The sequence below is a fragment of the Chrysemys picta genome, chromosome 10 (genome assembly GCF_011386835.1).
Source record: "Chrysemys picta bellii isolate R12L10 chromosome 10, ASM1138683v2, whole genome shotgun sequence".
In the NCBI taxonomy this organism is placed as follows: Eukaryota; Metazoa; Chordata; order Testudines; family Emydidae; genus Chrysemys; species Chrysemys picta.
The window spans coordinates 4,133,471-4,157,203 of NC_088800.1; the positions used below are offsets into that span (position 1 = coordinate 4,133,471).

Here is a 23,733-nt window from a genome sequence, read left to right on the forward strand (position 1 = left end):
CCAACCCCCCCCCCCCCCCCCCCCCCAGTCACATTTCGGCTGAGCTGGGGCCACGCCTGGCTGCGAGAAATGCTCCCAGGATTCTCTGAACATTTTAATTTAAGTGTCTAATAAAACAGCTGATTTGGGGGGGTTGGAAACAACCATGCACACGCCCTGCTGTGATACTGGCACTTCAACTATTCCAGTACCGGGGACTCGAAAGCAAAACCGGGAGTCTCTCAACAGCAGTGAAGCTGGGGTCACGGCTTTTCCCTGGCTGAGTTGAGCAGTGGGGGCAGCAAACGAGCAGCAACGAAGTCTCCCATTTGAAAAAGGTTGTTGGGGGAACGGTTTTCTTTAACTATAACCTTACCCTGAAATGTATTTCTGCAGCTTAGCTGGATTTAGCCTTGTGCGTATTTTCTTTAGAAATGCCCGTTTTTCACAATACCAGGGGTAATAGTGCCACACGCTGGTGGCTACTGGCACAAGGCCAAAGCTCTTATGTTTGACAGTCCCCAGGGTGTGCCTTATGGGAGCAGAATACAAACCCTCGTGTTTCTTAAGGCTTAGTCATGGCGGTGATTTTAAGAATGTCAATATTTCTATCCATTCAAATCCAAGCTTTCATTTGCAGGAGATATTTAACCCAAGTAATATGGATTCACAGCCCTCATCTGAAAACTGGGGCCTTGGTTATGGACAGAAGTTGCCACAGTTTAGAATACAGCAGTTTAGTTAAACCAGTCCAAAATACAATGTAGACACCCTTACTTCAGTTGTAGAATGGCTTATTGCAGGTTAGCTTACACTTCCTCCTAGTCAATTTAAGAGGCACACACCACCGTTTAGAGTGGCTTAGCAGATTTTAAATCTCACTTTTCGTTAAGTCTTTCCAGCTTTGCAAGTAGAGGTGCCCTGGGTTGAAACTAAGGCAGTATTAGCCATGACAGAAAAGCTATGAACGTGGGCCCCAGGTCTACAGTCTGCAGCAGCGTGCAGCTGACTCCCCCCTCAGGGCCTTCCTCATGTAATAGCTGGACTGTGCGGTGGTGCCGGAGGAGGTGCTAGGTGAGTAAGTGTCAATGGCACAGGATCAGACTCAATGGGAACTATCAAAACAATGAGCCGGAACTGTTGATCCAAAATTTTATGTTTCCTAAACACAAAACGCATTCATTTTTTATTAAAAAAATTCCTTTTCCCCAAATAATTTTTTTCCTGAGCTGTCACTCCTTAAAAAGGAACATAAGGAGGGATAGCTCAGTGGCTTGAGCATTGGCCTCCTCAACCCAGGGTTGTGAGTTCAATCCTTGAGGGGGCCACTTAGGGATCTGGGGCAAAATTGGTCCTGCTAGTGAAGGCAGGGGGCTGGACTCAATGACCTTTCAGTTCTATGAGATAGGTATATCTCCATATAAAATTTTGTTTTATCCACCAACACTAGAAATGTGAGTCCCAAATCATCAATAGGCCTATCACAAGTTGTACTATTTTACAAGCACGATTAAATTAAAGGAACAGTCAGAACTATGCACAATAGAATGACGCCATCATTCGAACAATCAATCCTAGCGAATTGTTGGATTGCTGCAATACAATCAATCTCTCCCCCCCCCCTTAGGAAGAGTGGCTGGGAAGAAGTATTGCTGACGCCTAGTGTTCAAAATGGATGAGTCAGGCCCATCCAAAAATTGTCAGATTGGATTAAAAATAAGATGATATATATACACACACACACATACTACATTTGGAATTCTTTCCATTGCCTTCTCCTGTTTGGGCCTTTGAGATGCACACAGGTCACCTTTTCTCCACAACCATGAAGGTTAGAAACTTACCTTTATTAAAAATATGAAAGCTGAGATTGTCACATAATCACATGCCTCCAGGAGTTGAGACTTTAAAAAGCATTTAATAGCGTGAGACACAATAAAGTTGCAAGAGCTGGCAACACTAGGTAGGGCTCTAGTCAACAGCTATGAGGATCAGCAGCTCAGGCCCACAGTCCTAAACTCAGCTGACCCAACACTAAGAGCATGGTGGTTGTGAAAGAGCAGAGATGTGCATCTGTCCCAGCTCTGTTGCACTCCCGCTCATCATGCACAAGTATTTTGGGGGAGCCGTCTTTCTCCATTGGTATCTGAGGAGTTGAGTGAATGGCACTCGCCAAATGACGTCCAGGAGCCTTCAGTGAATACGCCCAAGAGTTTGCCTGATATCTGCGCCCCCTCCAGTTGACTGACAGGCTTAGCAGCAGCATTGTGAAAGCCTGTATCTCTGTCACACAAACTCTCTAAACACAGAAACATTTATAATCAAACCTAACTACTACAGCCCTTCACTCGCTCACTTTCCGAGAACAAATGTAGAACTCCTTTTCCTGGTGAAAGGAATGTATACAGGAGCTCAGTGTTGATTTTTATAAAGACCATACACAGTCTGCATAAAGCCAAATGAGAAAAAATAAGTGCCTCAAAATGTTCCCCAAAATCGCTTTAAAAATAAATGGCTAGAGTAGAATGCCTCCTGGATGCCTCTGTGTCAGTCATGCCTACAGTATCCTTTGGCCAACATTCCTGATGCTGTCGGTTGGTATCTAATGAACCATCAACAATTTGGCTAAGTCTGAGGGACAGCTATGGGTAGTTTCAGTGTGCATCTTCTGCCTGTAGTATCTCCCCAAACCAAACAGCTGTTGGTACTTTCAATGAAACCCCACTAGAAGAGCCCAGGTAGGTAAAGTTGGTACACCACAGGTGGTAATGTAATTAATACATAAGTCATTGTCAAACCTAAACCAAATTAAGGGTCTAACTGATCCACACGAAGGCATTGCTGCCTCTGCAATCTGGGGCAGCGATATAGTTTAAAAGACGACTGCCTCCATGACCTTTCATAGCAAGGAGAGCTTGGAGACTTTGTATAAAATACAGCAGTAACTTCTCCTTCCCTGTTTCCCACATGGTAGGATTGCATAGCTTTAATTTATAGAACAGCCAATCATGCCCTCAGTTACAGCTATGTAAACCCACTGACCATAAGTTTTAGACCCCGATGGTTGACTCCAGCTAGAAATGGGGTATTTCACTCTGCTCATCGGTGCAGGGATATAGGATCAACATGCAGAGCGAAAACGATGCCCAGTGGAATTAATAAACCTGGTCACATTTTTGTCCTTATGGGCAAGCCCTGTGGGGTCCTTCCAAAGACAAAACTTTGACCCAACAAAAAATAAGGCTTGGGACTCAGCTAAGAAAGTACAAAGGAAGACAGAAGCTGGGAATGGGCGACAGGGGATGGATCACTTGGTGATTCCCTGTTCTGTTCATTCCCTCTGGGGCACCTGGCATTGGCCACTGTCGGAAGACAGGATACTGGGTTAGATGGACCATTGGTCTGACCCAGTCTGGCCGTTCTTGTGTTGTTACGACAGACTCTCAACAAGGCACTAGCTGGACTACTAATGACAGATTTTCCTTGTGGGGGGGTGCAAGGAGGTGGCTTTTTTTTTTTTCTTCATACAAATCCAAAACATAACAATGGCAAAGCCACAATGGCAAAGCCAGGTAACTCTCTCCACCAAAGGCGTCTCCAGCCGAGTCAGCTGCTCTAATGTGAAGCTAAGTGGGCCTGATTCTGTAACAGCTTTCAGATCCCCCTGAAGGCAACGTTAGTTGAAATCAGTTAACACTTCATATGACCATCACCACCATCAAGACCTAGGGCTGCAACCAAAAGGACTGTCTTGTGAACCGAGTATGGCATCAGGAGTCAAGAACTCCACTATAGACTTGCCATGTTAGACCTTGGGCAAGTCACTTTGTGCCTTACCCAAAGCCAGATGATGTCAACAGGAATCATTTCATTGATTTCAGAGGACTTCAGCTTAGACCCTTCAACACTGTGCATCAATTCCCCAGTCTGTAAAGTAGGGCTAACAACACTTATTCATTTTTATACAGTGCTTGGAGAGCCACGAGCTATATAAATGTTAAGCAGTATTGTTGCTCTTGGATAATGGCATATTTTCTCTGCAGCTTTCCACATACTGAAGTCATGGGTGAAGGACCCTAGAATAGGAACGATGCAGTAGAACCAAAGGTGGAAATTAGCAGAACACAAATTGCGAACTGAAATACAAGACCACCACCCTTCCCACCAGAACATAGGGGGTAATTTTGTTTTCTATTACACAGCAAAATGATTTGTGGAGGAGTTTCATTTAACTAACAATTTCATCTACAGAAATCTCAGGCATGTGTTTGTTCCAAGAATGGTTTTATGCAGATATTTCACAAGAATACATCATGTAGATTATTTTACACGTCAGAATCACATCCTGAGGAAAATAGTGCAAGGATGTGCTGTCTTAATTAACAGTACACAAATTGTAACCAGTGCCTTTCGAGCCATTCATAAAGCAGTCAGCGGTTATCTACTGCCTAGCTGTTTTGCCAGCAGCATGTCACACGCACACACACTATCAATATAGAACCAGTGTTCAGTCCTTTCTTCCCTAGTCAACTGGGGTTCAAGAACTCTTTAGTCTTACACATTATAAATGTGGACCGAGGTGCAGCAGTGTCCAAATAACTTATTTGATGTAGGTGGCACATTATAGCAAGAGATGGGAGTTTTTTCCCAACACATACAGAGATTCATCTATCTGCTTATTTTAGTTGGTGTTAAAATAGATCAGCCACCACTAACAGTACCACCATAATATATAGCTTTTGGTATTTGTTCTTCATGTCCTCCAGCGAGGAAGGTCTTGAGGATTTAGCTATAATGGATGTGATCCCACAAGGTGCTGAGAAGCCATTGGCTTCAGGGGGCTTGAGGACATTTGTCATCTCGTGGGATCAGACTCAAACATATGAGCTTTAAAAACTTTCTGTCAACAGTAAGTTAAAAGCCTTTGAGGGTATCTAACAGCCAGGCTAGAAATGTTCATAATAAAATCTTAGCAAAACAGAAATCTAAGATTATGTGAAACTTCAGATTGTTGGTACAGAGGAAGACATGCAAAGTACAAAATTACAGGAACACTATTGTCTTCCTGCCTATTCTGTGGAAGGTTCTGTGGTGCTGCATTTGTTTTAAGGCCATGGGTGATTGAGTTTGGCTTTGTCATCTTTCCTGAAACGTTGAATTGCAACTGTTGGTTTTTCAGACTATAGTTGAAACTACATGAGATACAAATTACAAACACATTTCTCATTTGAGGATTTTGTTCTCACACTCTGGCAGACTGAGAAGCTTGCAAGTTAAAGATGTAATGGTGCCAAAGCTTTTTCCTTTACAAGAGACACACAACAGTCTATATTTACAGCACTATACAATCTGAGCAGCATTGTTCTGGTTGGCACTAGCCAAAAATTAGAATTACAAACTAATTTCACATTCAGTGTTTATTTATTTGTAATACAAATGGAAATGTGTGCTCAGATCTTGCCTGAAGTTCTCCTCAGATTGTTTAAAAAAATACAGAACATTATTTCATTGTCTGACAATTAAAAAGCCCTATTTAAAATAATAAACAGAATTTTCAGGAGCCCGTCAAAACAAGTGACATTTTACTGCTGCAACTTCTGCCAAGGAGAAGTACCTTCTCAAGTACCAGCTATTATACAATCAGTTACTTCTCATCGTAAAAGAACATTTTAGTTATAGGATGATTTAAAAAAAAAAACAATTTTACTGTAAAGTTTTCATAATGAAAGGAATAAAAATCATGAAAAAATTTAAACTGAGTCAGGGAGACTAATTCCATGCGTATTGGAAAGTTGGTTCTGATCATCATCACACTTAAAGGAAGACACTTGGGCAAAGGGGATCCTTCGATGAAAGACTGCTCCATTAGGAAGACACAGCATTAGGAATTCTGGAGTGCAGTTTTAAAAACGGAGTCAAAACGTTGCATGTTAAGCACTAAAATGACAAAAAAATTTAAAAGCTATTTGAAATGTGAGGGGACATGAACATACACACACACCCTATCCATTTTCTAGGTATCCAGGCATGATATTTATAAATGAGTGGCTTGCTGTGTAAAAAGAAATTGATAGATTTAGATTCATTTGGACAGATGTGCTAGTATAAATGAAGAACATGATTATTTAACTATTACTATATTCGCATATTCATACAGTTGAATTTAAACCTGTATTTCCTAATAGAGCGTCCCCACACTCCTACAGCTGTTGATAATCGCTGCTTACATTTCAAAAACAGAATAGGAATAGTTTAAAATGTGACTGATCGCGTCAGTGTTAAGTGAATGGCAGAAAAAGATGGTAAGAAATGGGAGCCCTGGATTGCTCTGTATATTGAGATTTATCCCCAACTACAAGATACTTTCAAATTCTTTTTTTTCCTTCCTTGTCCCAAGAAGATTTTAAATCTACAAATTTGCTGCAGAGGTAATGTGGTGGCATGGGCTTTTTAACAGAAACATCTTTTTAAGTGGCTGTTTAAAAGCATTCTCAGCTGTAACTCATGAATGCACGTGCATATTTGAAACAATATTTTGTGCTTGTTACCGTTGGTGTTTGTTTTCATTTTGTTTTTGTTTTTTTTAAAGAGGAGAAAATGTATTTTTAATCAAAAAAGAGCGACCACCTTTTCAGACACCAGACTGTAGTTATATCCAAGCGATGTGGCTTTTTTTCCCAAGATCTGTTTGAGAACAGAGGCTGAAGACTGAATGCAAAGAAAAAAAAAACCCCAAAGTGGAGAACTAATCTATGCACATGTTTTCTAATGTCTGTGATTTAAGTCTTCTCGGAGTAGCACCACCTTGAAAGATTGTATGTGGCCTAATGAAACTCCACAAATTCTTCCAGCGTTCTGGGGATCTGCTTTTGGTAGCTTATGTTATAGCTCCGTACTGCACGGGCAGCCAGGCACTTGAGGCTCAGCTTCATTTGCGTTTTAAGGAGTATTTCAGACACCCCAGTTGTACTTTTGTCAAGAGGAGTCTTCTTCTGCTTATTTGTCATGTCTGTATGAGCACCAGCCTCCACCAGACTGATGATAATCGAATGCAAAGTCAAAAAATCACTAATAGGTCTGTTGTACTGGACAATGATGTGAAGTGCGCTGTTTCCTTCGTTGTCCACAGCATTCACTTCAGCACCACAGTCTAACAGGAGCTTGGTGACAAGTGCATTTGGAAAGCTGCAGACGTCATTGGTGTGGAAGTCATCTACTGGTGTACTGGAGTTGACAGCATGATGCAGCAAACTAGACCCATCCCGAGTTCTGGGATCAAGATTAATCAAGTTATAAATCTGCTTGTTGATTCGAGCCTGCTCTTCTTCACCGCACTGAGTCTTGGTTGAGATGCACACCAAATACAAGAAGGTAAAAATATTGCATTCGTAGTTGTCCATGGCTGTGTGGATGTCAGTATCTTGGTTGCTTTTAATCCTGGACATTCCTTGTTCTATTTCCAAGACACTACACCTCAAAACACTTTCTATGTCCTTGGCTTTAACAGGCTCATTCAAGTGTATCATCTGAGAGAAGACTTGAGCAAACCTCAAGAGATCCTTATGGGTATTCCTATTACCTTTCTGCCTCAAATGCAATGCATGAAGCCATAGTTTGATACACTGTTCAAACTCCATGTTATCTGCATAAACAGCCCCACGATAAATAATAGGATGCGAAACATCTATATTGTCCGAGCCCAAAATTCGTTCACGCACTATGAGGCCTTCCATGTGAAGGGCGTCTCTGTCCTGCCTAATAGATTCTAATTCCTGAGGAGTTCTGCATTCAGTTCTGTTTCCATAAGCTTCGATTGGTGGAAGAACCTCTTTCTCAATGACGTTCTCACTGTCTCTATACCTCTCCAGCATTGCTAAGTATAAATAGTGATAAGTCTTCATTATATCATAATTTTCTCTGTCATTTGCAAACGATGCACCCAGAAGTTCCAAAGCTTCAATTCTACTTTTTCTGTCGCAGTCGGCATGAGCAAGAAGTAGTTCAACGACATCTGCCTTACAGCTCTCAGCCGCTACTTTTAATGGTGTCATTCCATGGCCATTCACCATCATTGCAGATTTCCATTTGACCAGCTCTCTAACAATCTCCACGTGGCCAGCTTCAGCTGCGAAGTGTAATGCTGTAGCACCGCAGTGTGCCTTGGCGTTGGGATCAGCATGTTGTTCTAAGAGATATCTCACCACATCTGTGTGCCCCTTGTAAGCTGCAATCATAAGGCAAGTGTTGTCATACTTGTTGGCAATACTGATGTTAGCATTATTTTCTACCAGGTATTTCACTATGTCCAGTCTGCCATCAAAGCACGCGGCCCGCAGCGGAGTTGAATTGGTCACAGTAGTGTGGTTCACATTGGCTCCATGACTAACTAGCAGTTTGACAACTTCAAAGTGTCCGGCTCCTGCTGCACACCAGAGAGCTGTGGCTCCATCAATGACATAACTACAAATGTAAAGACAAAAAACAGGCAGTTAAACGGCTGCACTTTGTAAGAGAGCGGAGTAGTCTGCAAGAAGCCGGTGACCAATATTCCAAGTTTATATTCAACACAGGCAGATATTTTATAGCCATCCCATTTTATCCTTGAAGAGATTTATCAGCAGAGCCAGACAAAATAAGGCAATCAGCAAGTACACAGATGTCCAGCAGAAAAAAAAGTTAGAGATTGAGATTTTCAAAGCAGTGCCAGGGATTTAGCCACATGACTCCATTAATAGTAATAGAATCGCCTACAGACATTCGGTAAAGGAAGGCGAACCTACAGATCGTAGAATTACATAAGGAGAATAAAATTCAGACTTAAAAAGATAAAGTCTGATGTTTTCTCCACTTCACTAGGCCACTGGAATGTGGAAACAAGAGCTGTTTATATCGCAGCAATATGGATGAAAACAGTATCTCAGACTTCACTGGCAAACCAAACCATTGCAAAAGGACAAACCCATCTTTCATTTCAGTTTGTAGACCTGCTCAGGCGTTCTCCAGAGTTAAAACTGAATAAAAAAACACCAACGTGATTGAATAATTATGCTGCAAATGCACATAAGTAACTTTGCGAGAATAGCTGCATGTGTATTTACATGCTCAAGTGCTCAGACGACACCCAACAGGACAAGCTTCAGAGTTCTGGTCTAAAGATAGTTCTTAGGGCTGGATTCTGATATCCTTACTCAGCATGAGCTGTTCCTTACTCCACAAACAGCTTCTCTGAAATCAGTGGAGCTACTTTTGTAATAAGATGTGAGGAAGGATTTCAAGCCCTGGCCCTATGACCAGAGGTGCTTTCCTGGTGCAGCAGGGGGACACATACACAAAACAAGAATTTGGGGAGTAAACAATTGGGTGTTATGAGCCAGTCTTCCTTAGTCTGCACCTTGGCTGAGACTAGAGGCACCATCACAGACTCCCTAGCACAACTGTGGCAATCAGGCTCACAAGAATGATGGGAGATACAAGGAGCACAAACAGTGAATGCACAGCACACCCCCCACGCCCTAGCCTGAATATCCTCATGCAGGGGGCATGAGAGGAAGTTTAAACAGGCGGTGCATAAAAATGACGTAGCCCCGAATCTGTGCCAGGAAGAAGTGAAAGGGCCCAGCCATCCCATAAACACACAGTGATGTAGAGAAGAAGAACATCCAACAGCAGAGTGGTGATAACAGCCCTTCCAGGGTGGATACAAATCAGTGTTGTTTTTGATCAAATGCTTCTTGAGGAAAAAAACTTATCTAAAGATGGTTTTAATTAAGATACATTATAGCTCAAAGTTATCTCATCATGGAAGAGGGATTATAAATTCTAATTCTATACTATGAGACAATATATTCATGTCATGTTTAAGAAACGTTTTGTAAATGAGTTCCAATAGTTCGTGGATTAGGGACCCAATCTTATGGGGTTCCAGGGGCTTCTGTATAGATCATTTAGGTTAATCTTTCTATCGACCCAATGGGACTCAGAGCTCAGGCTAGAAGATACCATCAGAGATGCTTAGTTTTGCAGTTCTCAAACTGTGGATTTGTGTCTCCAAAGATAACATGCTTGTTAACAGCAAAAATGTTTTAATAAATAAATAAATAAATAATATGTAGAGGTGAGAAATAACAGACCGCAACCCTATTGTCCCTCTTCAAATTTGTGTACAGAGTCAATCCGTTACCTCTCTCTAAAAATGCAACGTTTCAAAAGTTCTATAAATAGAAGATTGCTGGGGGCGGAATAGATCGGGACAAGGAGAAGAAGTCTGGAGATAAATGTGAGAAGGGAGGGTCAGGCAGTAGAAACAAAAGTGAAACGGTTTGAGCAGCATATTCCAGAAGTCTTGAGGTCTTTCTGAGGGTAGCCTTCATTGGTTTGAGATCTACCATACCATTCTCTCACTAGAAGGGAAAACCTATAACGGCAGCAGGCTGTAAAGAAACCCAGGTTTGGGTCTCATCTATCTCTGAGTTGTGAAGAATATGATTAAGGTTATAACAATCAACAAGAATGCACTTTTATGTAGAAATCCATGATTAAATCGAGTCTTCCTGACTAGTGATTTAAATCAATTTGATTTAAATCAAATCCACCCTGTCCCTTCCTAGCATTGACTGGGAGCAGGAGTCCCTCCTCCACCTCAAAAACAGGAGAGACCCCCTCACACATACACCTCCACTCTACTCATTCTTGAGGAATTTTTCTTTGGAAAGAATGATCAAAAATGAGCATTCTTGGGTTCGGCCTGTCTCCCTCAGTGCCACAGAGAGGAATTACTCTTAGCGCCTCTCCTGAGCTGGTGGAGAGGCATAGCTATAGTAATTACAGGCCATCAATTGACAGCCAGATGCAAGTCAGCAGCGGGTCCCCATTATGTTCTCTCTCTTCCTGTATCTGAAACAAGCTCTTCCTTTTCATACAGGCAGCACAAAGAAAGCAAATCTGTGAAACTTGAGTTTGCTTTTAGGGCAACTTTAGCTTTATGGATATGGTTGGGCAGGAGATTTCAGCTTTTTTATTTTAAGAACCATTTATGGGTGCATACATGTTGGAACACGTTAGAACAGTGTTTCTCAAACTGGGGTCGCCGCTTGTGTAGGGAAAGCCCCTGGCGTGCCGGTCCAGTTTGTTCACCTGCCCCGTCTGCAGGTCCAGCCGATCGCGGCTCCCACTGGCCGTGGTTCGCTGCTCCAGGCCAACAGGGGCTGCTGGAAGCGGCACGGGCCGAGGGACATACTGGCCGCCGCTTCCAGCAGCCCCCATTGGCCCGGAGTGGCGAACCGCGGCCAGTGAGAGCCGCGATCGGCCGGACCTGTGGACGGGGCAGGTAAACAAACCAGCCCGGCCTGTCAGGGGCTTTCCCTACACAATTGGCGACCCCAGTTTGAGAAACACTGCATTAGAATAACATTGCAACAAGTAGTTTTAAGAACAAGGGTAGTAACAGAGGTGAAGAAAGGACGGTCCACTCAGGAACACAGAAACAAGACATTCTGGAGAGGTAATCTTGGTTGATTATAAGTGTTATTCATAATCTAGTAAAATTTCACTGTATAGTAGTATTCGTTCCAGGCTAAACTAAAATACTTACGTCAGTGCTATGGTTCTAAAAAGGTGAGGGACTAAGATTCATTTAGAAAGGCCTCAGGCAATAGCTCTGTCCACACGACACAAAACAAATCCATTTACAAATATGATTTAACACACAGCTAGAACTGCATAAACATGTTTAAATAATCCACTTTAACACGGTATCTTCTGATGAGCTTTGAAACCCATAGACTCTTGGGTCAGGTAAGGTAGTTTTCTACAAACCAGGCAGTTTAGCAGCCAAGAATTTCAGCTTACTTTTAAGAAAAGTTTCTTCTGTACCTTCAGTCTGTATGCACTTAGCTTGCTGGTGTGCTGATGTAAAGTCCACAACTATCCCAGTCTAAGTCATAAGATTACTCTAAATTCCCAACTAAGGAAGAGTAAAATGGCTGACAAGATGCAGGAACTGAGTTTGTGGGAACTACAGCTCCTTATACAACCTTGTCCAGAATGCTCCATAGCTCAAGACTAAACTCTTGTGGCCCCAGCAATCAGAGCTAAAGTAACCTTTAAAAAAATAATTACCATTAAGTAAAATCTGAATGTCCAAATTAGAAATAAAACTTCATTAAAATGTAGATATCAATGAGGCCATAAAAACCATCTCCCATGCCTTTAAACAGCTAGAGTAAACAAGGTAGAGGGGAATTTGCGCTCTCACTGGAGGTTTTCAAAGCACTTTAAAAACATTTAAGCCTCACAAAATCCCTGTATGCTCCGTATACAACCAAAAGGGTCCTTTTTCTGATAACTAACTACTGTACATTTGGGCTGAGAAGGGACCTATAGCATATTACAAATGCAGCTATAGCATCTCATGCTGTGATCCTGTCACATCTCATAAGCTAAGCACCAATCGGTAGCTGACTGTGAGATCCAGTTGCTGCAGGAAGCGATGGTGGTGATTCAATATAGGCAGTTCTCTTTCCCGTGACTCTGAATTGAACTGGTACCACAGCTTTTGTCAGAGGGTGCTGAGCTGCTGGGGACAGGTCTTGCAAGAGAAGGAAAACTGATCCTTTGTGACCAGAATGATCCCATAGCACATCTTCCAAGAACAAAATTATTACCCGCAGCGTCCTGGCTAAATCCCAGCTCAGGTGATTACGTTCTCTCCCCCAAAACTCCCCATGCAGTTTCAGTTGAATAGTGTACTTTTCTCCCCTTCCTGTCCTAAACTGTTATGTGCCATTGAGCACCTCCTTCAAAGAATACTGCATTTAGTATTCTTTAGTGGGGGGGGGATAGCTCAGTGGTTTGAGCATTGGCCCGCTAAACGCAGGGTTGTCAGTTCAACCCTTGAGGGGGCCATTTAGGGATCTGGGGCAAAAAAATTGGTCCTGCTAGTGAAGGCAGGGAGCTGGACTTGATGACCTTTCAAGGTCCCTTCCAGCTCTATGAGATAGGTATATCTCCATATAATTAGATTATAGTGTTGGAGGAAGTGATGTCTCCTGTATGGTTTATATAATACAATAGTTTGTAAAAGGTTTTGGAATAACATGTACTAAACAAAAGAGTAATACCATTTTGTGGAGTAATTTAGAGAGGAATCCCTGTCTACCTTATCTAGAACCAGAGGCATTATAAATTATATCTAGAGCAGCTGAAAAGGAGGGTGGCTGCATACAAACAGGGCATCCATGTGACTCACACCTTCCCTCTCTGAGGGCATGTCCTAAAGCTCCATGCGACCCATGGTAGCAGTGATGTCATAGAATAATACATTCTGGTACATCCTGAAAAAAGGCCACTTGCCCAAGCCAAAGGCGAAGTTTTCCCTGGGGAGCTGAGGTGTGGGAGTTGTGGCTAGCCCCATTAGATGCTGTATAAGGTAAGATTTTTTTAAACAAAAAAATACATGTTTTGCCCATGTAGTTGGGAACTGAGGAAGTTATGACTCCCTGAGTCGACACACAATTCCTGTAGCACTGCTACTGCTCATAGCTTTCCCAGCAGAGTGCGGGTGGGGAGAACCCTAGTTCGTTTCACAGCTACTATTCCAACTCTGGTAGGAAAGTGCTGTGTGGTCCCCATAATCACACAGAGAGGGTATGTCTACACTGGGAACATTACAGTGGTACAGCTGCATTACTTGTAGCGTAGATGCTTACTACAATGATGGAAAGGGTTCTTCCGTTGCAGCAGTAAATCCATCTGTCTGGGAGACAGTAGCAATGGGCATTAGAACAACTTAATTACAGTGCACAGGACGTGAAAATTTTCCCAGGCCTCAGTGATGTAGGTAAGACAATCTAACTTTGTAGTGTAGACCAGCCCAGGGTCTGGTTAGCAAGATCTTTCAGCATCTGTTTCTGAGATAGCTCAATTTTCATCCCGGCTTTGCAATTCCCCTTTGAAAGAGGTAGGGGTAAGAGACAGCAGCATTGTGTACGTACCCATCGAAGCGGACCGTGCCAGTCTGATGGGTCTGCACCCGGTAATGTTCTAGCAGCAAGCGCACCACCTTGGCGTGACCGTTACGGGCTGCGATGATAAGGGGCGTGGAGCGCTGCCCACCTTGCTGGCTAATGTAGCTCAGCAAGTACCTGATGTCATTCTCGGAGCGGTTGAGCAGCAGGGCAGCCAAGGTCAGCACTCTCCCTTCACTGGCCGCCTTGTACACGTAGCCGGCCAGGCCTTCCATGGCCTTCTCCTCCTCCCAACTTCTCCTCCTGCTGCCACCGCCACCTTCAGGCCTGCCAGCTGCAGCTGGTGCCAAGGCCAGGGTAGTCTCTTCCTCCTCCGTCCTGAATCGGTCCACGGCGGGGGGCACATGCGGGCAGGCCCTGACCAGAGCCCAGCTGGCCCCCTCAGGGTCAGCAACAGCGCAGGGTGACCCGAGTCTCCACCACTACCCACAGCCCCCAGGACGCCCTGTCAGGGCCACATGCTCCAGCCCCTCGGAGTGCCACGTGCCATGGCGGGTGGGCAGCCGAGGGCAGCCACCGCTCTGGGGCTCAGTGACCACTACCCTACCCCCACCCCCCGACAGGGCCACAGGGCTGGGGGGCAGGGAGCCCCCCCAGGAAAGCTCCCAGGGGGGGGGCTGGTGGGGGAGGGACCCAGGAGGGGGACCAGAGGGCGGGAAGGCTACAGGCCCCCACAGGAGGACTGGGGGAGGCAGGGACCCAGGAAGGGCGGGGGAGGGTCTTGCACGCCCCTTTGCTACGGGTGCCCGGAAGGGCCCTGGAGGGGGGGCAGGGACCAAGGAGAAAGCAGAGGCGCGGACGCCCCTACCTCACTACGGGTCCCCGGAGGGACCGTGCACGGGTCACAGGGACTCTGAGACCGCGAGTTCCCAGGAGTGACAGGGTCAAGCCCCGCCCTCCCAGCTACGGGTCCCCGCAAGGGCCGGAAAGCCTCAGCTCCCTCAGAATTGTCCTGGGCCGCGCCCCTCCCCCGCCCGCGCTCCTTCTAGGCCGCTGAGATTCCGGAAGCAAAAGCGGAAGTGTCCGAGTCCCCCGTGGAATCCATCCCGGCCCGGAAACCGCGACCCGAGCAGAACCGTTCCGGGCTTGGCGGGGCCGAGCGGGCCCGCGGCAGGACCTGGGGGTGGTGGATGGTGCCAGGAGCTGGCCCTGCTCGGCAGGAACCGGGCTGGGTCCCCCATTCGGCCCCTTCCAGCAGCCCTGTCCCCTCCCCAGGACAGGGCCATGGCCGGGCTGTGCCATGGCTGGGGGGGCTTCCCCAAAGGTGGTTCGTGGGTCTCCAGCCGCCCCAGGTCCCACCGCACTTGACAACCCTCAGCCCCTCCTGCTGGGGCACTTGCCTGGCGCCCCCCACCCCTCCACACGCACCCAGGCCCGCTCTGGCTGCAGCCATCGAGGACCTTTCGGTGCCCCCCCCCCCCTTGCAGGCTGCTGAGGGCAACCAGCCAAACAGGGAATCAAAATAAATCCCACACACACACACACACACACACACGTACACCCCCCATCTGAGTCAGGGGTCCCTTCTCCTGCCTTATAATCCCACCGGCACCATTGCCAAGCCCTCAAAAATCATGAGTCCAGGCTCCAGGAACCATGAGCTTGGCTTTAAAAGGATGATTTCCATAATCCATTTGCGGTTGTTTTCGTTACTTTCTGTTCTGGTGCCGTTCAGGGTGCAGCTCGGGTCACATTTGCACAAGTTTTTTGTTTTAAATGAAAACTAAGATTTCTGGGTAATCCCCTCACTCCAGGAGGTGGGGCTTTCAGAGGGTCACCAACCATCGCAGCAAATGGCAACACTGCTAGCACCCCAGTCATCCAGAGAGTCTTCCAAAAATACCAGAGTAGATTAGACCTACGTTTCGAATGAAAAAGTAATTGGGGTACAACTTTGTTTTGGTGAGGGGAAAGTTTTAGGCTGCATAATAAATCATAAAAGGGCACAAGCTTAATTGTTAATTCTTGTGCGAGTCACTTTAAGGAGCTGTTAGGGATAAGGAATGCAACAATGCCACCAGCATTGTGAGGTTCCTGCTTCTTGGTTACCATCTGTTGTGGAGTTTCCTTTCTTTTGTTCTATGCTGCTTGCCATGTGTCACTGCCTGGACCATGTGCTGCATGAAAGGGGCTTCTCCGGTGAGTGAAATGCAGAACTAAACAATCAGCATTAATAATAAAAGGAGAATTACGTTTTTGAAAAAACTGTCACCTATACTAATTTTACATATACACTAATGTTACCAATAACGAAAGTAGATAATTATTAACCTGATAGCTCCACAAAGCAAACCCTAGTAAGTAAAGGTCCAAACAAAGGAGATTGTGTGGGGTGATGTTCTATAACAAGGCTGAACAGCAAGTACAATATTCCTGAGATACAGAACCACACTGGCTATGTTTGGGTGTGGTTTAGTATTAATTATCTATATTGCAGTAGTATGTAGAGGTTCCAGCCAAGATGGGGGCCCAGTGTGGTGGGCACACTGGAAACACAATAGGGCCCAATCTTGCAAACTCTTATGAACATGCTTAATTTTACTACCACGAGTAGTCCCACTGAAATCAATGGGCTACACATAGTAATAAAGTAAAGCCGGGCATGTGTGCAGGACCAGCGCAAAATGACTTGCTAAGAGGGGGAGTAACAGGTAGAACTAGCACCCAGTCCAGCATCCACTCCACTTGACAAGAATGGCTTGTGTAGGCTCGCCTTGATTCTCTTCAACAAAAGCTGTAGGCGTCCAAATACAGAATGGAATGATAAACTGGAACTCCTTTTGAAACAAAAAAGTGGGCTGAGCAATGGTAACAGGGCAACCAAGGCCCCAGTCCTGTAGCCAGCGAGAGCCCCATTGACTTTAATAGGGATCTGCCCACACTCAGAACTCAGTTAGGGGTCTGGGCCATAATGTGTAAGCACGCTGGGATCTTGTGGGATGACAGACACTATATAGATTTAAGTTGTTATCAAGAACAGAGACGCGATGCCTCTTGATTTGGTAAGTCCCCCTAAGCCTCCTCTCTCATTTTCCAGGTGAGGAGGGCCCATCCCTCTGGTGTCAGGCCATCACTTTCCGTCTTTGCTCTAGTTCACCTCTATTCTCCCAGCTTCTCGTCATCTGCAGTCTGGCATCTTTGACTTTGCATTCCAAAGGCAAGCTCCTCCAAACAACTTCTACCTCCTCAAACAGCCTACTCTTGCAAACTCCCTTTTAAGTAGCTTGACTATGCCACAAACACAGGTGATAGCACTATTCAGTCATACAACTTCCACTGCTGAAAGTGTCACAATGGTTTATCCTCGGTAAGTATAACTGTTTGAAAGTGTACAGGAATCAGGATGTTCTCTCCTTCCCAACCTTTCACTGATAGTTGTGTGGGAACATGTCTCTCCCTTTCTGTGCTACATGTGTTTGTAACTATGTGTCCATTTGTATTATCCATGTCCTATAAGGCAAGGACTAGAACTCACTCTTCCTGCTTGTTGTGTAAAAAACAGAATTTTCCAATGATCTTTATGAAATTCTGCCCAGACGAGCCTTGGATTTTCCCAGCCTCAACTTTTACCTCTGTTCAAGGGCATAATTCAACTCCCATTAGTATCAGTAGGAATTTTGTCATTGACTTCAATAGGAGTGGGACTGAGACCCAAGTGTCTATAGGTGTATTTCTGCTCTCAATCACTCCTGATCCACCGTTAGCAGCTTCACTAAGATTGCATCAGTTCAACTGGGGGGAAAATGTAGCCCCATCTGTTTACTTGTTTCTCCCTTTCATCTACCGTACTCCCCTTCTCCGGAAGCTTCTAACGGATATGTCTTGTTGTGACCAGTTATTTGTTATAACTAGCTGACACTGTAAGTAAAATGATCTACTAATTGTACTGAGGTCTGCTACGTGCCATTGTTTTAAGGTGGATACAGTAACAGCAGAATTAATAGTTAATTTAAAATCATGCAACTAGACCCACTGCTTTCTGTGGAAACTTCGCTACAAGCTATTCCATCCATTATGTATGGGAGCAATGGCCTAATTCTGCCAAAGGCAATTGCCAAAATAGGTACTGAAGATACAACAGCCAAGTGACACAGTACATAGTGTTAAGTTGTTGGGTCACCAAGGATCAGCTTTAACAGGCACATAAACACATAAGCTACAATACAATAATGCTGGCTTATGTTACTGTTGTAAATTGAAACCTGTTGTCTCCACTATCTCAAGAATTTCCCTCGTTTTGGATCTCTGGACTCTTTAGAGTTATACATCCAAGGAGAAGGAAATGCTAAGTCACAAGCATAATCAGTTCTAAAGATCCCAATTAAGAGGTGATCCTGCAAGATGCTGAGGCCTTGCTATTCATTGATTTTAATGCGTGCTGTGGGTGTTCAGCACCTGTGTTAGACAACAGAAGGGTGGCATCAGGTAATCAAAGGATACATTTCAGTGCATCAGACCACATGGGTCATTGTATAGGCATGTCCCCTAAATAACAATACTTTTATATTCCTCCGAAGGTCTCAAAGCACTTTACAAAGGAAAGTAAGTCTCATTACCCACATATGACAGCTTCAGTTCTGAGGCAGAAGGTCCAGTTCACCATTGGCCTGCTCCCTGTGTCATCGTTAACACCAGTGGAGAGTGAGTATAACATGCTACCAGTCTGATCTGGGAGCATTTTACACTGGTGTAAATGACTTCACAAAGTGCAGGACAACAGTGAATTGGGCCAGAATGAATAAGGGCCAGATTTTTTAAGCTGTTTAGGTGCCTAAAGATGCAGATAGGCCCCTCATGGGGTTTTGAACAGCACCTAACTCCTCTCGTAGCCTAAGCACTTTGAAAAATGCCTCTGGATGCCTCGTTGTCTCTTTCACCACCTAGGTAGCGTTAAACATCTGGTCCTAAGTGACTTTGCCTTGGCTACTGCAGGTCAGTGGCTGAGCTAGGAATAGAATCCATCTCCCCTGACTTCTAGTCACATGCCCCCTCCACTGAACTACTCCATTGCCTTCTACGACTGATGAGAGAGTCTCCTCCCCCTTACCATAGACTGAATCACAAACAATGTGGGGGGGGGAAATATGTGAAATGGGGACAGTGGAAAAAATTCAGCATGAGGATTCGAAGACCTCATATGTGCTCTCAGCCTTGTCCTTCTTTAATCTCTTGCATTTCCATAGAGTCTTACTCCAGAGGCTCTCCCAGTGCTTTATGTTTCACTGCTGTCTTGTGAGAGAGTGAAGTATTAATAACCTTGTTCCATAGGTAACACCGGCAGATCCCGGTCATCGGAGGGTGGAATCAAACCTGAGACTTCTGGAGCTAAATGCATGAGCCTCTTCTGCGTGAGCTAAAAGCCACAGGGCCCTTAGGGAAGGCAGTAGAGCGGACTCATTCATCGCTACGTGGTCTTGGTGCCACGAGAGGGGACAGAGCACCACACCCAAGAGGTGTGTAGGTTACATGTGGATTATGAAAATGAAGCACACAGAACTTGCCCATGGTCACACTGAGTCTGTTTCAGGAAAAGATCCCAGATCTCCTGAGTCCCAATCCGGCGACTTATTTTAATTAAGGGCTGTGTTTGAAATAATAATTAAAAATATGATAAGCTGCTCGTTTGTGAAAATCCCTATTTCTCATGCCATTTTCATAGCTGAAAATCATTTTCCATCTTTGGATCTGACATAAAAAGAGATGAGGGCATACTGCATGAACAATTAGTGGTTGGTCCAAAAGGCAAGTAAAGGGTTAAAAGATTGTGTGTGTGGGGGGGGTCCTATTTTAAAAATAGCAAAGATTATCTGACTGTACTTTGAAGAGGGTATGTGAATGAAATAAGCTGCCCAGATTTGCTGCCTGGAATACGGGGACAGCGCACTGAGGGGGCAGGACATGAACCCAGAGGATTTGCAATGATTTACCTTCTGCTCCGATAAGCCGAGATCACAGCTTCTCGCCTAAAACATTATTGTGGATCCTGCGTCAGTCTGTTCCTCTAAGGCCCCAGTCCTGCCACGAGCTCCATGTGGATGTGTCTGTGTGGCGCTCATTACAGGCCCAAGGACCTAGTGAGCGTGGCCAGTTACTGAGATCCCAGACCGTGCTGATAATAAGAGATTACACGAAGCTAGCTGATATACACAGCAAATTCATAGCACACGTGGTATGGTTTGCTCCTTGGAAGGGCCAGTGTTCCTCACCCCTCCCCTCCTCATTAATTAATTAATTAATTAATGGAGATATACCCATCTCCTAGAACTGGAAGGGACCTTGAAAGGTCATTGAGTCCAGCCCCCTGCCTTCACTAGCAGGACAAAGTACTGATTTTGCCCCAGATCCCTAAGTGGCCCCCTCAAGGACTGAACTCACAATGCTGGGTTTAGTAGGCCAATGCTCAAACCACTGAGCTATCCCTCCCCCTCATGTTCCAGTCTCAGCCTCAATCTTGAATTGACACCTCCTCATCTATTATTGGGAGTGGACTACATCCACCCTGATTGAATTGGCCCTGTCAACACTGGTTCTCCACTTGTGAAGTAACTCCCTGCTCTCCATGTGTCTGTATATAATGCCTGCATCTGTAACTTTCACTCTATGCATCCGAAGAAGTGAGGTTTTTACTCACGAAAGCTTATGCCCAAATAAATCTGTTAGTCTTTAAGGTGCCACCAGACTCCTTGTTAATCTTGATATCAGGCTCCCCCGATGTGAGGGACAGGGTTAATTCCCTCTGGAGCCTTCGCACCCCCCTTGAATCAGCCATTCGAGATCAGCACGAGAATTCCTGCTGAGCCGATTTCTCAGCGCTCACCCTCCCGCCTGACCTGGGGGCTTTAGCCGTCGTATAAGGTAAATATTCCCATGCATGCCAACTGCTGGTAAAGCAATTACAGCCACAGAAGTAACACACTGTTTGTTTTCAGACAGAGTTTTTTTAAGGCCTTTGTGTTTGGCTGGTGAATTGCTTTTGGAATAAGCTCCTTTACGCCACAGCATTCACTCACTCTTACAATTCCCAGTGGCCATAATCCTGATTGACTCCCGCTACAGCGTGTTCTCAGTTGACTTTGTCCTCTGGCCTTACGTTATTTCTTCCTGAAAATCTCCTCTCGGCAGCTTTGTTGGCATCTGCAAAGGCCGCTGTGGCACAAGCAATAAAGCAAACCGAGTGAACGCTTCACTTCCTAGCCAGCCACACTCCACTCCAACGGGGCCACCTCTCCCCTCCCCATTCACGTACAGCGCTCATTAATGGCCATGCGATACGCACACCCTAGCAGTCCAGTGACCTGATAATGACTACAGCTGATTCAAGTTTAAGGCTGGAGTTGTGCTGCTGATCGTTGCTGCCTTTTGTGGAGCAGGTCCCTCCAAGGCACCATCAGGTATACGCAGGGACTACTCAGCAGTAGTGCTCATAGTATGAAGCAAAGCAAGCTTGAAAAATTTAGCTCCATCTTAAGACCATAAGAACAGCCCCACTGGGTCAGACCAATGGGCCACTTAGTCAAGTATCCAGTCTCTGCCAGTGGCCAATGCCGGATGCTTCTGACAGTTGGAGGTTTAGATTCAGAGATTCAGAGATTCTAGGACTGGAAGGGACCTCGAGAGGTCATCAAGTCCAGTCCCCTGCCCGCATGGCAGGACCAAATACTGTCTAGAGACAAATACTGTCTAGGTCACATGTGTCAAACTCAAGGCCCGCGGGCCACATCCGGCCCGCCATACAATTATATCCGGCCCGCGAAATCGTTTTATATATCTGTTTTTAATGGCCCTGTGATATGACGCCCCAATAACACACACTACAAATCCCATGATGCAGTGCAATTGCCGCCAACGGCAAGCCGCGGTTCAAGTTCGCGGTCTGTTGATGTATACAACGCTAATATCAAATCAAAGCTAGACCCCAACAATGGCCAAGAGAAAACCGAGGCTTTCAAAGCCGGTGGGAGAATGAGTATATGTTTACTGAAATTGCAGGTAAACCAGTGTGTCTCCTTTGCGGGAGTAATATCGCTGTAATGAAGGAGTATAACCTAAGACGGCACTACGAGACGAAACATGAGAACAAATTCAAAAACCTGAGCGCAGGACAGAAGCTACAAAAGGTAGAGGAGTTGAAGAAGAATTTGACATCCCAGCAGACGTTTTTCACCAAAGCAAAATCACAAAGTGAAGCTGCTGTGAAAGCAAGTTTCATTGTGGCCGAAGAGATCGCCAAATCAGGACGGCCGTTTACCGAGGGGGAATTCGTAAAGAATTGTATGATGAAAGTGTGCGACGTCCTTTGTCCAGATAAAACGCGAGCGTTTGCAAATGTAAGCCTCAGCAGAAACACTGTTGCTAATCGGGTTTGTGAGATGGCGACTGATTTGAAAACACAGTTGACTGAAAGAGCAAAAGATTTTGTTGCATACTCCCTTGCCGTGGATGAAACTACTGATGCGACTGACACTGCACAGCTGGCGATATTTATCCGTGGTGTGGATTCCAATTTGTGCGTAACAGAGGAAATACTGGACATTAAATCGATGCACGGGACAACGAAAGGAGAAGACATCTTTGGAAATGTATTTCAAAGTGTAACCGACATGAAACTGCCGTGGGAAAAACTCGTTGGACTTACAACAGATGGCGCACCTGCTATGTGTGGTTAAAAAAATGGACTGGTGGGAAGGATGCGCTCAAAGATGCGGGAGGAGAACTGTGCCGGTGAGTTGACAGTGTATCACTGCATCATACACCAGGAATCGCTGAGTGCTAAAGTCCTAAAAATGGATCATGTGATGAACACTGTAACACAAACCGTCAACTTTATCAGAGCCCACGGTTTAAATCACCGCCAATTCCAGTCTTTTCTGCGGGAAATAGATAGCGAGTTTGGCGATATGCCATATCATACGGAGGTCCGGTGGCTAAGTCAGGGAAAAGTTCTCAAAAGACACTTTGAGCTGCGAGAGGAAATCTGCCAGTTCATGGACAGTAAGGGGAAAGACTGCACAGTTCTGCGGGATGAAAAGTGGAAATGTGAGTTGGCGTTCCTGGCTGACATAACGTCGCATCTTAGCGCTTTAAACCTTCAACTCCAGGGACGGGAGCACATAATAACCGATATGCATGATGCAGTGAAGGCATTTCAAGTGAAGCTGCGCTTATGGGAGACACAAATGCACCAATGCAACTTGTCTCACTTTCCCTGTTGCCAAGTAATACGGAACCAAGAAAGTGCCACAGTTTTCCCAAATGCCACCTTTGCTGAAAAACTCAGCGCGCTGCGCACTGAGTTTGCACGGCGCTTCAGTGACTTTGAGGCACAGAAAAGTAACTTCGAGCTGCTTCGCAACCCATTTGCAGTCGATGTGGAAACCGCACCTGTAGAAATGCAGATGGAGCTGATAGAACTGCAATGTAACGGGACACTGAAGGCAAAGTACGACACTGCGGGGCCAGCACAGTTCACTCGCTTCATTCCTGAAGCGATGCCGCAGCTCCGCCAACATGCGGCTCGAATCCTGTCCATGTTTGGCAGCACATATCTGTGCGAGCAGCTGTTCTCTGTGATGAAAATTAACAAAACGTCACACAGGAGTCGCCTCACTGATGAACACCTGCAATCGATCCTGAGAATCTTCACAACACAAAACCTAACCCCAAACATAAACGAACTTGTTGCAAAGAAAAGACTCCAAGTATCAGGCTCTGACTAAATAGGACAAGAAAA

At 45.2% G+C, this 23,733-nt stretch overlaps 1 protein-coding gene across 1 annotated transcript; it reads right to left on the reverse strand.

Moving 5' to 3' along the window:
* Positions 1–4,246: 4,246 nt before the first annotated feature.
* Positions 4,247–15,012, reverse strand: FEM1B (fem-1 homolog B). Its single transcript, XM_005300714.4, has 2 exons — positions 13,971–15,012; positions 4,247–8,439 (listed from the first exon to the last, which is right to left on the reverse strand). Exons 1-2 carry the CDS (start codon positions 14,216–14,218, stop codon positions 6,804–6,806), a joined length of 1,884 nt encoding a protein of 627 aa, XP_005300771.2. The 5' UTR covers positions 14,219–15,012; the 3' UTR covers positions 4,247–6,803.
* Positions 15,013–23,733: the final 8,721 nt, after the last annotated feature.